This window comes from Barbus barbus (assembly GCF_936440315.1).
Source record: "Barbus barbus genome assembly, chromosome: 30".
NCBI lineage: Eukaryota > Metazoa > Chordata > Actinopteri > Cypriniformes > Cyprinidae > Barbus > Barbus barbus.
The window spans coordinates 13,029,698-13,048,348 of record NC_136758.1 but is presented as its reverse complement, the minus strand read 5'-3'; the positions used below and the strand labels follow the sequence as shown (position 1 = coordinate 13,048,348).

At 38.9% G+C, this 18,651-nt stretch overlaps 3 protein-coding genes across 7 annotated transcripts; 1 reads left to right on the top strand and 2 right to left on the bottom strand.

Moving 5' to 3' along the window:
- Positions 1–100: 100 nt before the first annotated feature.
- LOC306850658 (cathepsin B-like) lies at positions 101–8,637 on the top strand (the record flags this gene model as incomplete). The annotated part of the gene is made up of 10 exons (XM_079386405.1): positions 101–237; positions 2,048–2,171; positions 2,315–2,400; positions 2,578–2,692; positions 2,794–2,909; positions 7,126–7,211; positions 7,281–7,427; positions 7,582–7,698; positions 7,791–7,919; positions 8,101–8,637. The coding sequence occupies 10 exons, from the start codon at positions 101–103 to the stop codon at positions 8,172–8,174; spliced, it is 1,131 nt and encodes a 376-aa protein (XP_079242531.1). The 3' UTR covers positions 8,175–8,637.
- LOC306850659 (cell growth regulator with EF hand domain protein 1-like) lies at positions 8,599–12,618 on the bottom strand. 5 transcript variants are annotated; one of them, XM_079386408.1, is made up of 7 exons: positions 12,503–12,618; positions 12,067–12,240; positions 11,674–11,785; positions 10,897–10,956; positions 10,396–10,469; positions 9,775–9,896; positions 8,599–9,689 (listed from the first exon to the last, which is right to left on the bottom strand). In XM_079386408.1, the coding sequence occupies exons 2-7, from the start codon at positions 12,095–12,097 to the stop codon at positions 9,294–9,296; spliced, it is 795 nt and encodes a 264-aa protein (XP_079242534.1). In that variant the 5' UTR covers positions 12,098–12,240; positions 12,503–12,618; the 3' UTR covers positions 8,599–9,293. The 5 variants fall into 5 exon arrangements, with proteins under 5 accessions (XP_079242534.1, XP_079242533.1, XP_079242532.1 ...); XM_079386407.1 differs by lacking the exon at positions 12,503–12,618 and having other exon boundaries at positions 12,067–12,489; XM_079386406.1 differs by lacking the exon at positions 12,503–12,618 and having other exon boundaries at positions 12,061–12,242.
- Positions 12,619–16,238: 3,620 nt separating this feature from the next.
- Positions 16,239–18,443, bottom strand: LOC306850052 (THAP domain-containing protein 6-like; the record flags this gene model as incomplete). Its single annotated transcript, XM_079385458.1, has 6 exons — positions 16,239–16,326; positions 16,574–16,727; positions 16,845–17,055; positions 17,432–17,533; positions 17,757–17,947; positions 18,323–18,443. 6 exons carry the CDS (start codon positions 18,441–18,443, stop codon positions 16,239–16,241), a joined length of 867 nt encoding a protein of 288 aa, XP_079241584.1.
- Between the last annotated feature and the right edge of the window lie 208 nt (positions 18,444–18,651).

The following is an 18,651-nucleotide window of genomic DNA, read 5'->3' as shown; positions in this document are numbered from 1 at the left end:
CATCACATTTGCATACGAAACCAAATTAACAAACAATACAGCGATTACTCAAAAAAAAAACAGTTTTGATCACGTGAGAGTCATGAGACCCCGCGCGCACATGAGTTATCACGTGATCTGTCGTTGCTCTATAAAGCACTCAGCGTGCTGTTCGAGTGTTGTTTGTTTCTGTTTGGCGCAAGTTTTGGGGAGTGAGACACATTTCAGAGAGAACAATTGCCAGCTGATGAAAGACAGGTAGGACTTTGTTCCTAAAATTATGCTTTTAAATCACGAGGACGTATTTTTTTTATTATTATTTCTTGTTTGTTTGTTTTATAACTTGACCTCCAGATAGATATTGAAAGAAAGGTCATGGCAACATGTCCGAGCAACATGTCTTCTATTATCATACGAAAATTATAATACGAATGATTTCAATACCATGACTTTATTTCAAATGCACTTTCTGCTCTGAAATATAATGATAAAGGCTTACAGCGACCTCTTTTGATTTAAAAATATAATCGTTTATATTGTTCGTGTGTCTGTGTAAACAAGGCCTGCAGTTAAAAACGAAACTTGGAGAATTGGAAACTAGAACTTATGTTTGAACGCTTCAGTTGCTCTGAATGACATTAAGCTGCTCACTTACTTACAAATACACTATTAGATATCAAACTCTCTCACACTATTACACTAACGTGGGGAAATGTCCCCACGTTAAACTGTTAAACGCGAACTGTCTTATATTTGCATTCTTCACTATGTAACTGGCTCTGACGGCGTTAATACCATTTAAAGCAGTATTTTTGACAAGTCGTCGAGGTTTACGATCCTGGAAGTTGCTGACTCATTCACGTCTTATGATTGGTGATGTCATTATAGATCTTTTTAGAGGAAGTGCAACCCAGCATGTATGAAAATGATACTGATAAATTGGTGCTTTGTGAGAATTCGCTATAATTGTCAAGATTGTGGCAAGTTAATAATGGGGAATAGGGAAGTATCGTTTAAAACCTTGTCTGCTGTTAAATGACTGAGTTAGGGGCCCTTTTTAAAGGAACACCACTTTTTTTTGGAAATGGGCTCATTTTACAACAACCCAAGAGTTAAACAGTTGAGTTTTACTGTTTTTGAATCCATTCAGCCGATCTTTGGGTCTGGCGGTAGCACTTTTAGCCTAGTTTAGCATAGATCATTAAATCGGATTAGACCATTAGCATCTCGCTCAAAAATGACCAAAGAGTTTCGATAATTTTCCTATTTAAAGCTTGACTCTTCTGTAGTTACATCGTGTACTAAGACCGACGGAAAATGAGAAGTTGCCATTTTCTAGTCCGATATGGCTAGGAACTATACTCTCGTTCCGGCGTAATAATCAAGGAGCTTTGCTGCCGTACCATGAGTGCAGCAGGCGCAGTGATATTACACAGCGCATGAAAGTAGTCCCCAGCTATAGCATAACTAGTTACCTAGCTGGGGACTACTTTCAGGCGCTGTGTAATATCATTGCGTCTGCTGTGATGACCAAATGCTACTGGTCTAATCCGATTCAATGATCTATGCTAAACTAAGATAGAAGTGCTACCGCCAGACCTGGAGATCCGCTGAATGGATTCAAAAACGGTAAAACTCAACTGTTTAACTCTTTTTGAGTTGTAAAATGAGGCCATTTTCAGATAAAGTGGAGTGTTCCTTTTTTTTAAAAAAAGCCTAAAATGTAGACTTCTTACCCAAAGTAAATAATCAATGCTCTTGTCTTGTGTAACCATTAGGAATCTTGGCCAAGTTTTAAGATTTGTAAAGCTTTCACTTCTGCATGACTGCAGTCTGAAGATGACACTACTGTAGTCAGTGATCTGCTTCACCTGATTGAGAAGTGTTCTTGATGTCACCTGACGACTGTTGATTTAGGGCTATAAGGACTTTACACCTTTAGTTGAAACTATACATTAAACTGGCTAAGATGCAGCGTTTTAGCTAAAGTGGGATTTGGACCATTACAATTGCGTGCAAAGTCTCCGTTTTGTATACAAGTGAGATTAATAGAATTTCTGTGTTTCAGAATGTGGCGGCTGGCTTTCCTGTGTGTGATCTCAGCCCTTTCGGTTAGCTGGGCTCGTCCTCGCCTCGCTCCCCTCTCCCATGAGATGGTCAATTTCATCAATAAAGCAAACACTACTTGGAAGGTAAGAAGCTGCTCTATCCGCTGATGCCCCAAGCTGTATTCTAGTGAGGACAAACGAGCCACTATTGGAAAGGCCTTTGTATTGAGGCATTTTCTTCAGCGCCTCTTGTCTAATTTCACATCAAACTTAATTCTCACCAATAGGCTGGACATAACTTCGGTGATGTGGACTACAGCTACGTGAAGAGGCTGTGTGGGACTTTGCTGAAAGGACCCAAACTCCCTGTCATGTGAGTTCAGTTGAATTTCTTGTGAGATGAGAAATGAGTGGAGAAGAGGAAGTGCAACTAGTTAACATTGCAATCATGGTATACATGCAAGTTCTGTGTCAAATGATGCTGCTCTGTTTCCTCATGCTTATTGCTATCAGTTCTGCATTCTGGTATAACAGCTCTTTCTTTAACCAGGGTACAGTATGCTGACGACATCAAGCTCCCCACTAACTTTGATGCCAGAGAGCAGTGGCCCAACTGCCCCACTCTTAAAGAGATCAGAGACCAGGGTTCTTGCGGTTCATGCTGGGTGAGGTCTTGACTCTGTTGGATGCACTATAACCTTAGATTTCCGTTGTTTGTACATTTCATGTTTTTACCGAGGTTTGAGCATCTTCTGTCTTTTTGCAGGCATTTGGGGCTGCTGAAGCCATATCTGACAGAGTATGCATCCACAGCAATGCCAAAGTGAGTGTGGAGATCTCCGCTCAGGACCTGCTTACCTGCTGTGACAGCTGTGGTATGGGGTAAGTTGGACAGTGCTGTAATGTCATTACAGCTACAAGAGGACCCTGTGTATGCTAATGCTTTCTAGATAACACCAAGCAAGTATGCTTTAAGTGCCATTTTTGTGCCATGTATGGCTTAATCTATTTGACAAGGTCAAGACTTTACATACTATTTTTGGCCTTTCTCCTGCAGTGATACATTGGTGTATTTAAAGCTTGTGAATGCTTGACCAAAGGCTGGAAAACACTACATGATTAAATTTTGAAGTAATGGGCTATTTTCTGTCCTGTTTTGAACCCCCCTCATTAGAACACTGAATTTGAAAAGGTGTGGCGGATTGTAGACTTAAGTAAATGCCCACTGGCTAACAGTTGTGTATGCTTGACAGCCTACATCCTTCAATAAGGTTGGGAATCAAAAATTGATTCTAGAATTGGATAGTTTTTGTAAAGTTTCGATTCAGACTATCGGTTCCTGTGCGAGTATCTTTTACCATCTGTGAGGACCTGACCTGGCGCTCTGCCAGGACCTTCCTCAACTAAGCACTCAAAAGTTTGGCTACACTTGCGATCAGAAGGCATAAAAGCCAAGTATAATATTTGTGATAAGCTAACGCATTGCAAAAGGTGTCACCACCACCATGACACAGCACTTTAACTTAACAGATGTCATGTATGAAACCGCTTTACAAAGTCTTTTCAACCACACAGTATCATTTGTTACATTCAAGTAATCACAGAAGTACTGGGGTAAGTTTATAATTTGGATGTAAACACTGTGCGATTAAAATGGCGTAAGTCATCTTTTGAAAGTAAAGCTGGCCGCACGCTATTTTCAAATCTTGATTTTTTTTAAAACCACAGACACTAATGGTGCGTTCACAAGATGCGAATGAAGCGTTAAGTGCGAGTGATTTACATGTTAAATCAATGCAAAGACGCGAAAAGACATCCTGCGGCGCGAATTGAGTGTTTCGGGCGAATCGCGCAAGTTGAAAAATCTGAACTTTGGCGGATATTCGCACCGCGTTAACCAATCAGGAGCTTGCTCTAGTAGTGACGTGATTACTAGCGGAGGCAGAAATCCGAAACCTCAATGGAGGGACAAAATCATTGTCACGGTATGTGGATACCCGGAGCTGTACTATAGACCAAAGATTACCTGTTAGATTTACCCAAAACAAATTATCTTATGTTTATCCACTACAGAGACATCAGAGCCAGCAGCAAATGTCAGAAGGACTAGCCGAGGTTATGCTCCTCTCTTCTGGATACGAGCGCCTGGTGATCGACTGGAGCTCACGGCTCTGAAATCGGCGACGCACATCTTCAAATAGGCGCTGTTTTTATAAATAAACCGCAGATTTGAGTTTAAAACGTCTACATTCTCGGCTGAAATGCATGTGTCCAGTGTTTCCATAGCACATAAAGGGCTGATTTTATTTGCCAAATTCTATACATATGCTCTCTGTGGCAGTCATACCTGTGCCTCCTGGCAGAAGCCCTGCCCATGACGTGAATTCACGTCTGTTGTGAAGTGAATTTCACTCGCAAACGAAGCGAGTAAACTCAAACTCAACGCTATTCGCGTCCAACTACACGCGAATAGCGTGATTTTTATTCTCGCAAGTCGCGTCCGGTGTGAACAGTCTAAGACTGTTTCAACTGATTTTTAGCCTTATCCTCTGAACGCCCACACTAGACGATTCGACAAGACTGCGAGACTGAACGTTTTCACAGTGACGCGAGATCTCATGGAGACTCGTAAGATCAAACATTACTAGAGGAGAAAAACAAATGGAGGACTATCAATGTCGTCAGCTGGCTCTCCTGCCATGCGTTTTTTTTTTTTTTTTTTTTTTTTTTTTTTCTTAGGGACAAATCACTTGCGACAAGCTGCGAATCGGGCTATGCTCCCCCGTTCGAGGGTACAAATCGGGCTTAAAATCCTGTAGTGTGTGGCCAGCTTAATTTGACATTTCAAACAAGATTTATCAATTACGTTATGAATGAGTTAGTTACGTTGAATCATTAGTTGTCAAGTTTGAGCGTGCAAGTTCGTAAATTAATTGTAGACACGCTGCAGTGAGTTGAAACCGGGTGTCTCACTCAAACTGGAAACTGAAGCTGCGGGCTCTTTGATCGCCCCCTGGTGGCTGGCTGCAGTACAGGTCATACACTCCGCCCTCTCAATGTAAACGAATGGGACTTGAGGCATAGCTAAAAAAATTTATTACACTTCCAATCAAGGTTATTTTCGTAAACTAAAACTAAGACCAGAACGATTGAAGAAAACTATCTTAAACTGAAATGTCAAAATATTTGAAAAACTAAAACGAAACGAAACTAACAATAGTTATTGAAAAAGTAACTGAAATAAAATGATTAACAAAAATAATCGTTTTTGTAATGAAGTTCTCACCCCTTGGCTGAAAAATATGAGCTGTGTGGCGGTTTAGGGAAATGCCTGTAAATGGCGCATCTCTGATGCAAAGCGGTTTAAAGCAGAGTCCTGCGCGGATCCTGTTTGCTAAACGTGCACCAGCAGTACTTAACAGAACACCCGACCCGTTATCCGACCGCAGCACTATATTTATTTCTATAGTCTACCAGACCAGAACCGTTCTATAGTCTGAACCAGAATCAGACACGCAACATGATAATTAACAGAAAAAAGAGATGAGAACGCACCTTTCTGTAAACCATACAAAATTTGCCCTAGCATCTAGTGATCACTGCCAAACATTCAAACAAATAAATATGCATAGGCTAAATCACATTATACACGCGCTTATAATTCTTCATAAAGAAAACATTCAAATGTGAGCCTTTAAATAGGCCTACGATTGCCGTTATTGATTTCATTAGTCCCACACAATTATGATTTTATGCGCAGATGTTCACGGAAAAGTGCGCAAGACAAGACAGTTACAATATTATGATTGATTAAATAAGACACACAACCAAATCAGGCTACGTTTATTTTCAGAATAAATCTCAACACCATTAGATGTGACCTTAAGCGCACCTTGTGTAGATTTATGTAGTAAACTTACTTTGCTGTATATTTTTACCGTCTCTCAATCTCAGCATGGGTTAATTTTGTCGCTAAATGTTTGCCTCACTAAGGTTAAATTATGCTAAGTCTTTCTTTGGCCTTCGCTCTGGAAGTGATCCGTTGATTCTGCTAAACTTTCATTAAAACGGTAACTAAACTATATAAAAACTAAAAAATGTTCACAAAATAAAAACTAAACTAAAACTAACAAATATTAATGCAACTAATAAAAACTAAACTGAATTTCTTAGAAAATTTGAAAACCATATTAAAATAAAACCTAATTATAAAATTCAAAACTATATAATAACCTTGCTTCCAATACAATTTTCCAAAATATGATTTTGGTCATTTAAGGTAGTTGTCATCACGCTGATATTTGTTCAATTGTTCGTTTTTGTGGTAAGTTTGATTTTTAGCTAGTAATTTGATGCTATAAAAACGGGGCGTGTCGTTATGGTTGATTGGGTCTGTGGGAGTTTGGTTCCGCCTCACGACTCTACTGCACAGACTCGGGCTCCAAATGACGTCATTTACTCACAATGGCAGCGGCCATACTGAGATGTATTCGCTTCACTTTTCTATAATGGAAGGAAGCGGAGACGCGTCGTCCATCTTTTTTACAGTCTATGGTTGAAACCAAAGTCTCTTTAAGACAAGTCATGTCACTCTGCGTCCATCTTTTGAATGTGGCTCCATTGCGTCATCGAGCCACCGTTTTAGCCCCGCCCAAAACATCCTGAACAGAGTTGATAAACTGTTTAACTCCACAATTCAGTGCTACATAGTTTAGAGTCTTTGTAATGCGTTTCAGCAATACATTTCTAACATTTGTAATGTATTTAGAAACAATTCTCAGAATTCTCTTTACACAGACTTGAGTCCAGTTTTTGAGAGCCTGCTGATTTTTCTTTTGTTCATGGTTTTCAGCTCTTATTTACACTTTATTGCCTCTTATTTTAGCCACACTATTACATAGAGCGGCACATTCCACAAGCTGTGGTTTTGGCAGAAAGGCTTCAAAATAAGATGTTTTAGACTAACGACAAAGTTTTGAGTTTGGAAACTTACAGGGTGTTTCAATGGTACAATAACCTCTTGAATATAAAAGGACCAATGGAATTTTGGGTTCTCAGTTCATTACCCCTTTTAAAGCTCTTTTATTTATTTTTTCAGATGTAATGGTGGATACCCTTCTGCTGCTTGGAATTTCTGGAACTCAGATGGTCTGGTCACTGGTGGACTGTATAACTCCCATACTGGTTGGTGACTTTATCGTTCTTGTTGGTATTGCATTTGGGAACCTTGAACTTAATAAAACTTTTATTTAGGCTGTCGTCCATACACCATTGAACCCTGTGAGCATCATGTGAATGGCAGTCGCCCTCCTTGTACCGGAGAGGGTGGAGATACTCCTAACTGTGATATGTCCTGTGAACCTGGCTACAGCCCCTCTTACAAGCTGGACAAATACTTTGGTAAGAATTTACAGAACCCAAATAGTTCAGTACAGGTTTCACCCTCATTTATTTGCATCTAGTCAATCAATTCAGATCAGTGGTTAAACCAACTTGACTCAAAGCCTCCCCATTGTTCATTGAAATTGCTTGTGGTCCTTGTCTGTCACTGCAGGAAAGACGTCCTATAATGTCCCATCTAATCAGAAGGACATTATGAAAGAGCTGTACAAGAACGGACCAGTAGAGGGAGCTTTCACGGTCTATGACGACTTCCTGCTATATAAATCTGGTTGGTTTCGGTCTATTCATGTACATGGCAAGAGTACTAATATAACATGGAACAATTGATTTAATTTGGTGGTTCATTTTTACTTTTTGTAGGTGTATATCAGCACGTGAGTGGATCTGTTCTAGGTGGTCATGCCATTAAGATCCTGGGCTGGGGAGAGGAGAATGGTGTCCCCTACTGGCTTGCTGCTAACTCCTGGAACACTGACTGGGGTGATAATGGTGAGGGTTATTTTCTTTTGTATGAAATCTAAAATGCTCCTTTTGTTGTCCGCAGTTTATTAAACCCGATACAATGCCAAGGAATTGTTTGCAGTTGTTTTTTTTTTTTTTTTTTTTTTTTTTTTTGTACCCACACATTTCCAGACTTCAACTTACAGTTTGTTTGTTTTTGCCACTTTAGGATATTTCAAGATCCTCAGAGGTGAGGACCACTGTGGCATTGAATCTGAAATTGTGGCTGGGATCCCAAAGTAACCACCAAAAACTGCAAGAGGAGAGCTGAAATGTGCACCCCCTTCAAAATGTAGACATTGAATGTCTTCAACTTAAGCTGACTGCCATCTTCTATGGCCATGTTACATTGTTAATCAGTGAGTTTTATATGAAAGTCTTTTTAGCCAGGGATCCTCGATCCGGTATGTTTTAGAACTGGAGTGACCTTTTACATGCATCGTAAAATGTTAACTATCATTGGTGTCAGTTTTAGACCACGTCTATAAAATTTCAGCACAACTTGATGCCTCAGCCACATTTATCCAGTATGTTTGACTTTTTTAAATTTGCTTATTTAGGTTGAATGGTTTTAAAATTTATTTTAGTCTTTTTAATGCACTGTTTCAAATGTAATAAATATTAAAACCAAAGTATGTATTTTTTTTTTTTTTTTTTTTTTTTTTTTAATTTGCAACATTGCTTTAAATAAAGTAACTAGGTAGAGAATGAAAAGGAATGTTTGCACTTTGTATAGAAAGCTGAGACTCTATGGCTGAGAAATCTATAATGGAAATGTAGCATGAATCTTTGGTCTCCTTGGAAATGCAATACAGCTTCACTGTGTTCAGCAATACTGCATAGTTAAATCTTTCACTTGTTTTCACCCTCTACATCCTAATCCATCCAAATTGTTGCATGCTCATCAGAAAAATGAAAGGCTTTCAGCAATATTCTCAAAGCTCAAAATACACTCACCACTTCTAATTGAGCTGTTTATTTCCGAGGCATTAAACCTCAAAAAAAGAGGATCTGGGTTTACCAATATGCCAAATGTTAAAACCCTAACAATGGTTGCTAAACCTTGGCGGTGACTAGATTTCTGCATTCAACTCTGTAAATCTAAGGAGTACTTTCTGGGTTTGCATAGTTTGAACGGGGCATTACTAATTCAGATGACTGTTTGGGTTCCATAATTCAGTTCAGAGGATTTACAATAACGTGATGTGTACCACAATGCTAATATCATAACACATGCTCTTGTACTTTCATAACTTTTAGTATATCCAGAATTAAATTATGCATCAGCCGTACAGTATATGCAGCAGGTCAGTGGTATGGCTGATTTGTACAAGTCTCTAAATTGCACTTCTTAATTTGGCATTATATCTCTGGTTGATCTTGATGGACTGGTATGTTCTTCTGTTCCTTATGATCATCTTGCAGCTTCTGCTCTTCAGGAGCCTGCAGTTGGTCCTGATGTTCTTCAAGCTTTTCAGGTATCTGGTTGTGATTCTCAGCATCCGTGTTGTCATCTTTAACTAAGTCCTGTGTCTCATTTTCATGTTTGGACTCTTGGATGACCTCTGAGTCTTGGTGAGTTTCAGAAACTCTGTCCTCTGATTTTGTATGATTTAAGGCTTCCCCAGCAGGTGGACCAGGGGGAACGATTTTGTTTTCTTGCTGATGGTCTATCGTGGATAACAGCTCTGAAGGAGCCAGTAGTCCATCCTGGTTCAGATCTTGAGTTTGTAGCAGATAATCCACCAAAGATACAACCTAGTGTAAACAACTTCAAGTCATAAGAGAATTCAAGAGCTTTTTTTATACTTTGTATGTTCTGACAAAACTAAGCAGCACTCACAGAATCTGCAGACTTTGGCAGCATTTCATAAGTCAGAAAATCAGTTAGTAGTTGCATCAGTTCAAGCCCATCCATCTGTCCATTTCTGTCATAGTCGTACAGAGAGAAAAGGAAAAATACCTCTTTGACAAGAAGAGAACAAATCAGACAATAAGAAGCTTATGAAAACCTGAGCGCACGCAAGGTAAACTGCACAACTGAGAACATCTGGCCTTTTGTATCTACCATGTATAAATGTCAGTTCAAACAAGTTTCATTTTATATATATATATATATATCTCAAACAATATAATTATGGCAATTATAAACAATCTCATATATTTTATTCATATATTATACAGATAAGTTTATATTTAAATGTGTAATTTATGAATGCCGTTTGTGTGTAGATCATCTGCTGTGCTTCTAGGAAAATAAATTTACAAAAAAAAAAAAATGGCAAACTATTTTTATAGAACTAACTTGATCTAGGCAGTGTAATTATCGTAATGTGAAATAGAAGATTAAAAAAAAATCTGAAATTATATGCAAAATGGAAAAGCACACAGAAGTAGTGGAAATAAAACGCTATGTACGTTACATACAAAATAACAGAGACTGTTAATAATGAACTATATTAACCTTGTTCTCTTGTGTTCAGCTCTGGACTGGTCTGTCCTTCCTTCAGGCTGCTCTTGATGTAGCTTTGCAAGAGCCTGTCATACAGAATCAAAGATCACAGGCCCCTTTAGTTCCACTTTATATGATTACAGTATTTATAGAGGAAAAAGAGCACGGATTTAAATTCATGCAGTACTTTCCTGAATTGGAACATTTTAAAATTTACACTTTAAAGATAAATACTGGAAGCATTGTGTTAAACATGCACAACTGCATAACGTCTTTCTTTAGGACCCATTTAATTTTAAATAAGTTTGAAGGTTGAACTATGATTTTGTTTTGGCGCCTTCTTTAGCTATTGCTTGTTCAGCATGTAACTGTGTCAGCTGTGGGAATCTCAGCATTATCTCTGATGTGACAACAGACCTTGAACCTTGGGGCAACTGTACTACCTTATTTGATCAGGCGGGTTTGAAGATAGTAAAGCAAGACTCTGAGAAGTAGGCTAGTCAAAAAATTAACCTGCGGTTGTCTTCGCTGGAGCCAAAAGGATTTGCAAGGTCTGGTACAACAATATCATCACTGGAAAAACAACAATCACAAGAAAAATGAGCCAAGTTTTTCACATTTAGAAAAAAATGCCAAGATCATTTATATTTGCTATTGGATAACTATCTATCCATCCTAATCAAATTAGTCCATCCACTATAGTAAATCAGAATCGGAAAGAGCTTAAAATATATGTATAATTTATTAATGTACAGGCATGCAGTTCAAGCTGTTACTTACAGATGTACAATTGTTCAGAGTGAATATAGCCGAATCTAATATACATAATATATAATAAACAATCTAAGCACTATAATAATTCACTCATGAGTTAAATCATTCTTGCCTGTAGGCCAATTGCAAAAACATTCAATCTGGAGTCTATTGATTTTTATTTGATTTGTCTGTCATTATTCAATGATTGCTTAAATTACTCAACTAATTGTCAAAATACATTTACATAGAATATATTTCACTTTATTGACACTTTCCAATAGATAGTAGTAGTAATTGAAAAAATAATACTTAATTATATCAGATGCATTTTACATATTCTACATTTTATTTATTATTATTTATTTATTACAAATAAATGAGCATATACAGTAATAGGCTATATTGGATGATCCCGATATGATTTAAATATGTTTCAGTTGTTCAGTAAAATCCCACTGGAGGGCATCAATATACTATAATATATTACAGTCATAGTGCGGTACAGTATACTAGCATAGCATTAATGCGGCCTACCTGAGTGTTTGCTGAAGTTGTGGAGCACACAGACTCAGTGAAGGGAGGATGAGCAACAACAGAAGCCGTGTTGTGATCATATTAACTGCTCCACTGGATCGCTTTGCCACTCCTGTCACCACAATCAAACCATTCGCCAATCATTAGAGAGAAAACTCGATCACTCAAGAATGATACAGCAACTATTGTACTGTTTGAATCAAATACCAAAATGACTCTTTCGGATATGAAGAGTATAACAGCGACTGAACTCCTTACACTGCGAGAACAATGAAGCCTGCTTTTTCTTTTCTTTTATGTGCATTGTACTAATGGATGCTAGTATGATTTAAAGACGAGCAAAGCAAACAATAAGGCTGTAACACAAAAGCTAGAAGTGAAACGTGCCTGTACCTCTCGCAGCGGCGGTTAGCGGTCGCTCCATGATGAAAGCGGCTGATGAGAGCAGCACTCAGTGAAGGGCTACACATAAGACCAGCTCCTCCTCGCGCTCTCCACCGGCTCCATCATCGCTGACACGGCATTTACAGCATGCACCGCCTCTTGTGTGCAATATCTCATCAGTTACTGAGGAAAACATCCTGTCGGTAAGTGACCAGGGTAAGAGCTATTTCTTACATTAGTCTTTGGAGAACAAGAGAACACAGGACGTAAGGTCTTTATTTTTTCCCGTTTAAAAGTGTGTAATGCACAAACGTTTCATAGAATCCTGCTGCTGACAAACCCATTCCTGCTTTATTAAAAATCTATGGTTTTGCACAATTTAGCCACAAGGTGGTGGCACCCAACTATAATGGAATAATACCGTGTCTTTGTGAAACCCACTCACCGATGAATAATAATAATAACGCGTTGATTTAATAATGAAGTTAAGTAAGAATGAATAAATGCTAATTACTGTGAAAAAGAATATGTAGTGGTAGTAGGTTTACTGTAAATGAGGCTGATATTTTACACAGTTTTGCCACATGGTGGCGTTGCTTCCGTTTTAAACATAGACATAATATACGTAGACGCTGGAGCTGACGTATCAGCGCGGCCGCCATCTTGGATGGGTCCCCCCTGCACTTATTTCTACTGAGGAAGGTGTATCCCCAACTACAATAATCATAACTCACCGAATTTTTACCGGATTTTCTCACGGTTTGGTTTGTTACAAACAGCAGAGATTTAGTTATGATACAGGACGCTGTCACACATTGAAAAATACGTGCTTTCATGCTAAAATACTTTGTATTATGTTCTTTAACAAAGACATATGGTAGGCTATGGCATATTGATAAATGTATAAATGAATTAATTTTATATTTTAATAAACAAGTTTGATTGTGCATTTTAATTTATTTCTCTCTCTCTCTCACTCACTCACTCACACACACACACACACACACACACACACACACACACACACACACACACACACACACACACACGACCCTTCTGTAACACATATACATACAAGCTCCCATATATACTGTACCAGCTCTACTTTTTTTTTTAAAGGCCTGGAAAAGTAAGTGTTATAATTCCAGGTCATTCCAGCATCTTACACTACCCTGTCAGGCTTGCAACGGGCTGGGGAGCTAAAACCCTTGAAAAATAACTGTTTTGCACAGCTTCTTGTGTATGCTGGCACTCTGTAACTCCAGGGTAGTTCATTTTGCGATGTGGTGCAGCCTTACTTTGTGAAATACAGACACCACAAATGACACAAGCATGAAATGATGGTTCTCAATTCCGAATTGGGTTTCTGCAATGTGCTCCCCGAGTAAGAACACATCCTCTGAACCAATCTCGAAGGACACACTGACACCTTGTTCTTTTGAGTTTTGTCGAATCACACGCTCTGCTGCTCTGACCACCTTCACTGTTCCCTCTGAGGGGATCATCAGCCCACCATTGTTTTTAAGTTCAAGCAGGTGGTGTAATGTTTCTTGACTCGGTAAAGAAACAGTTTTGTAACAAACTGGTTTTTATTTTATTCTCCAGGACGGGACATGGAGCAGCAGCTACACCGATTCACTTCTCCTTCCTAATCTACCAGCTCTGCCGGTAAGTATAACACTACTGACACATAGTGGTTAGTGTTAGTATTGTTAAATACAAATACATTCTATCACTACAGGTGGTAGCTCTGGTCAAAGGATGAGGGTACAGCAGCTGTGACAAGGCTTGCAAGGCAACAAACCCTGAAATGTAGACAAGGGCATTGTCCACAAGACCACCAAAGCGGGTGGGCAGGTAACTGTGGTCACATATGACTGCAGAAATGTTTGCAAATAGGGACAGGAGCTCTTCCTCTGCCATTAAAGCAGAGTGCATGTCTGCAGCTGATAGGGACACAGTTTCATCTTGTGCTGCCACGTTGCCTGACCCACTTGGTGAGACACCACAACGGACCATCAGACGGCGGAAAATGCCTTGGAACTGCCCTGCAGTTGGATTATTATTCCAGCCTCCTAAAAAAAATCAAAAACATTTACACACTTAGATTACAGAGATGTTTAATGAGGACAGTCAGAGTCATAAAAGATATATCTTCTGAGGGTAAGTAAGGAAACTGTATAACCATTTTTTCCCACAGGTAGGCTATAAAAGGCAAGTAAGGTAATAACTGTATAACCATGTTTCTTCCACAGGTAGGATATAAAAAGATACGCACTGGTGTCTGATGTGCCGTTTACTTTAGGGGGTGGGTTACTTCATGAGGTGATAGCCACCAATAGGTGACCAGAGAGGTCTATCACATCAAAACATACTGTAAACTAGGGATGTATAGGTATAAAAAAATCTCTACTAGAATTTGCCCACCCAGAAGGTACCAATATCCGGTCTGGCCCACGGACTAAAAAGACTAATTATAAATGTGAAAATTGTACCTGATGCCCTGACAGAATTGAACAAAAGCTCCAAGTGATCCTGACTGAAGCGGTATGTGCAGACATAACGCTGAACTTGGAGCAGGTCAGGAATCATCATCAACAATGTGTCCATGTTGATGACAAAGCCGATGACTGACAGATACCTTCAAAAGAAAATGTTTCATCAATAAGATCATGGCAAAACAAGACACCTCAAGAGCACCTAGTAATTGTAGTTATTGAAAGACGTTAATTGACTTTTCTACAAATATTCATAACATGTAACAACACATGGTGACAGAGATAGCGGCAGCAATACATTTTACAATACAATTGCTCCAATAAAGTCCCTGAATGGTAAATGATTTAAGTGCAGTACAAATCTACTGGGTGCTTCTTGAGAGTGTAAGTCAGTGTCAGGAACAACTAGGAACTATATTAAAACTGAACAAGGAGAGCTTAAAAACAAGAACATGTCATACATACCATTTGACACCTCTATGACCTGAAAAACACTGAACACAAGAAGATTCCAACATGCAGAGACAAACATCATAAACAAGAAGAAAAAGTGCAATACAAGATATGCTCCTTAAAGCAGGAGGGACTCACATTACCTCCTGCCTCTGGTTTTGCACACAGCTACATCAAATGAACATACATACCATTTTTGACATCTGTCCTGTATGACCTGAAAAATACTGAACAGAAGAGTCAACAGAAACAAAACTGCAGACAGCAAAAAGATCCAAACAAGAGAAAGAGCATCTTATGAACTCGATGCGTAGCAAGAGAACAGAGCATCATATTAACTTATGATGTCGTGAACTTTTCATGGAAACCATTCAATATTTTAAAAAACCTCTTTGTTTGGTGGAGGGGTGTGCCATCTTTCATCACCAAACTGAGCAAGTATTCCCTGCCTCTCAACAAGAGCTCTACTCTCTCTGTCCAATTCAAAGCACCCAGAGGAGCTTTGGATCCCTTGGCACGCGGATTGCAGCTGTTCAGGACATCAAACAACCTGTCAATCATCTAAAAAAAACCATAAGGCTCTGTTAACTGATATATCACCCCAAACAGTGGTATCGTATTATGGAGATCAAATTATAATCTAATTTCAATATATAAAACAAGTAAGTATTTAAGTACACAACTCTGCTTGGATTTCCCTCTACAGGTAAGTATAAACAGAGTTGGATTTCATGCAGAATATGCAGTGTTATATAACAATGTTTGCATGTTATATTACCTCAATGAATTCTGCTGTTGCTTCACAGTTTTTAAACTGAATAACCAAGGTCCCTCAGTGTGCGCAGTGCTACCACTACAGAGTGTTTGTGTAGCCAGGGACACCTTCATCTTCTGGCCATCAAAGTGGACATGTTTGTTTGTTATCTTGTTGGCCGCATGCAGTCCATCTTTTGTTTGGACATTGTTGAGCTCAACAATGTATGACCAGCTGATTTCTCCAGTGGTGCTGGTTATCGGGCTGTAAGCCTGCAACATGTTGCGTGTCAGTTTCAACATGTGACAAGCGTCCATCAACACAAACACCCTGTCAGCGGTCACCTCCGTGGCTACATCAGTCTCATCCATGTCATTCCCCATATCCACATATCCAGATATTTTCTGGGTATAGGGATTGTACTGGACATGTTTTTTGATGGCCATGGCATCCAACATGAGGGCCACAGAGCTATATTAAGCAGGGTCTTCTTCACGTCTTCTCTGCAACATGTCCAACATCATTGTGTTGAGCCAAGGCTTGGCATCCACTGATTGCATCCACCTTTACAAAAATAAAATAAATAGCTATTTAAGTGCTTCAACCCTTGGATCCCTATTTTGGGCACTTTTTAATTTTTTTCTAAGATTGTTTTTATTCCCAAGACTTTAAAAAAAATTGTGAAAATAGCACATACACGCTCAACTTCTACATCAGTTCCCAGTTTGTTGTACATTATGTAGGGCTGAAGTGTTTTAAGTATTTTAACAAGTATGTTTAAAAAGTGTAATAAAAAAAACATGTACTACACCGTTGCAATGTATGTGGATGTGGCAGGGGAAGATGCAGAGAATCCGTCAGGTAACTGTATGCTTTCGGACCATGGAGGTGCAGTGTGAGGGCAAACTCTCTCTGGTCCTTGGTGTATTCATGACCCCGCTTTGAAAAGAGGTCTATCTGAAGATCTGAAATTCAGTTAATAAAAACTAGTTAGTAAGTTCACTTGAAATAATACCTTTATAAAGTCTGACAAAGAGCGTAAACAACATAAAATTCAAGGTTGTATTATCAATTTATTTTACCTGAGTGGAAGCCAAGTCTTTCTTTCAACTCCTCGTTTATAAGGTTCCTTTCCTTCAGATCTTCCAGAAGACTCTTTACGGGTGTCTTTGCTCTCCGTTCTCGGGCCTTTGCATTTTGCTTCTCCCGCTCTAGACTCTCCACTCTAGCCAAAGCTTCACTGAGTCTGGCCTTTAGACGAGTAGGAGAATTGGGCAATAGATAGGAGTGATCCTAGTAGAAAGAAGGATGAAAATATTTTCAGTGATGTTTATATCATACCACTCACAGTTGTTTGGTGCATAGCACTGCATATGTGCAGGCACACATTCTTAATTTCTTACCCGTAATATCACTGCCAGCACCATGAGTATGGGAAAGAGAGAAAGGGTGCGTGTGTGTGTGTGTGTGTGTGTGTGTGAGAGAGAGAGTGTCAGAGAAAGAGGGTGTGTATGTTCACGTGTGTATTTATTTATTTATAACAATATCAAAAGTGTATATGTGAGTATATCTGAAAGAGTTGCAGAAAGCAAGGGAGAGATTTTGATATGACCAGAGCCATGATGCTCACAGCTGTATGGGACATATCAAATAGCCTACAAATACTCACATAATTGGGCTGAGGTTCACTTTCAGGGAAATGCTGAGAAAGGTCCACTGGTAGGCTCTCTTCAGCTTTCCTTGAAATTTTTGTGTCCCTTGTCACTACAGGCTAAAATATAAGAAACATAATACTTAAAAGCAACTTCATTAAAAACACTTGAAAAGGTTTTAGTATCCCACAGTGTATTGTAATACACAATACATCACTAATTCCTTAACATGCAGAAAGAACTAACGGTAAAAAACATGTTTAGCAAAGTGTGATATTAACTTTTGTTTTACATATGAATCATAAACATCTCTGTTAGCATGTAGAGTAAAAATACACCTACTCTTTGGAGATGACATGGGAAGATGAAGACAGATGGGGTCGCACCATCTCTAAGCCTGACAATCGGACCCGTCCTGTCAAAATCATCAGGCTTGAAGTGCTCACTACAGAGCTTTGATGACTCAGTCGCAACAAAACACTCCCGTCTTATAGTAACTTCCCATTGCCTCCTCAAGCCTGTCACTGGGAAACCTTCAAAATGTGAAGAAGAAAAAAAACAGCAAGAGACAATGAGAGAACCAGTTCCTGCTGTAATAACGTTACACGTAAGTAATGTTAGTTACGATGACATAATATTATAAATGGTAAAATAACCAAAATTATTGATTGTTCAATCTTACTTGTGAAAGGTAATCCCACGCGACAGGCTACGACAAAGTATTAAAGTGATAAGTATCTATCTATCTATCTGTCTGATCGCATCTACAGCTTTTTTCATAGGATCACCTTGACCGGTAGACACACTCAGAGTTGATGTAATTGATTCACTTGTAGCTGATTAAAGTGCACAAATGCTTAGTTTATGGTAGGTAAATCAATACCTGCCTTGCTTGCAGTCAGTCCTACTGTACGTGAATCTAATGTTGATTGAATATTTCTTCCCATTGTATATCATCTGTGACCAGTTGATCATTGATCTCAGCACAGGGCAGAGGTCATTGGAAGGTGCATTGGGAGGTAAAGGCATCATTTGTACTGCACCCAAAAGCAGTATAGCAAGTATTTATAAATTGCTAAGAATCTAATATTGCACATATCACAATCCTCAGTCTTATAGGTTAAGCATTATTTGATAAGGTTGTTTTCTCTGGTTTGATTAAAATATAGTTAGTTACATACATGATAATAAATCAAACAGCTTTTTTCTTAGCCATTTGTAAATCTCACAAGTGTGT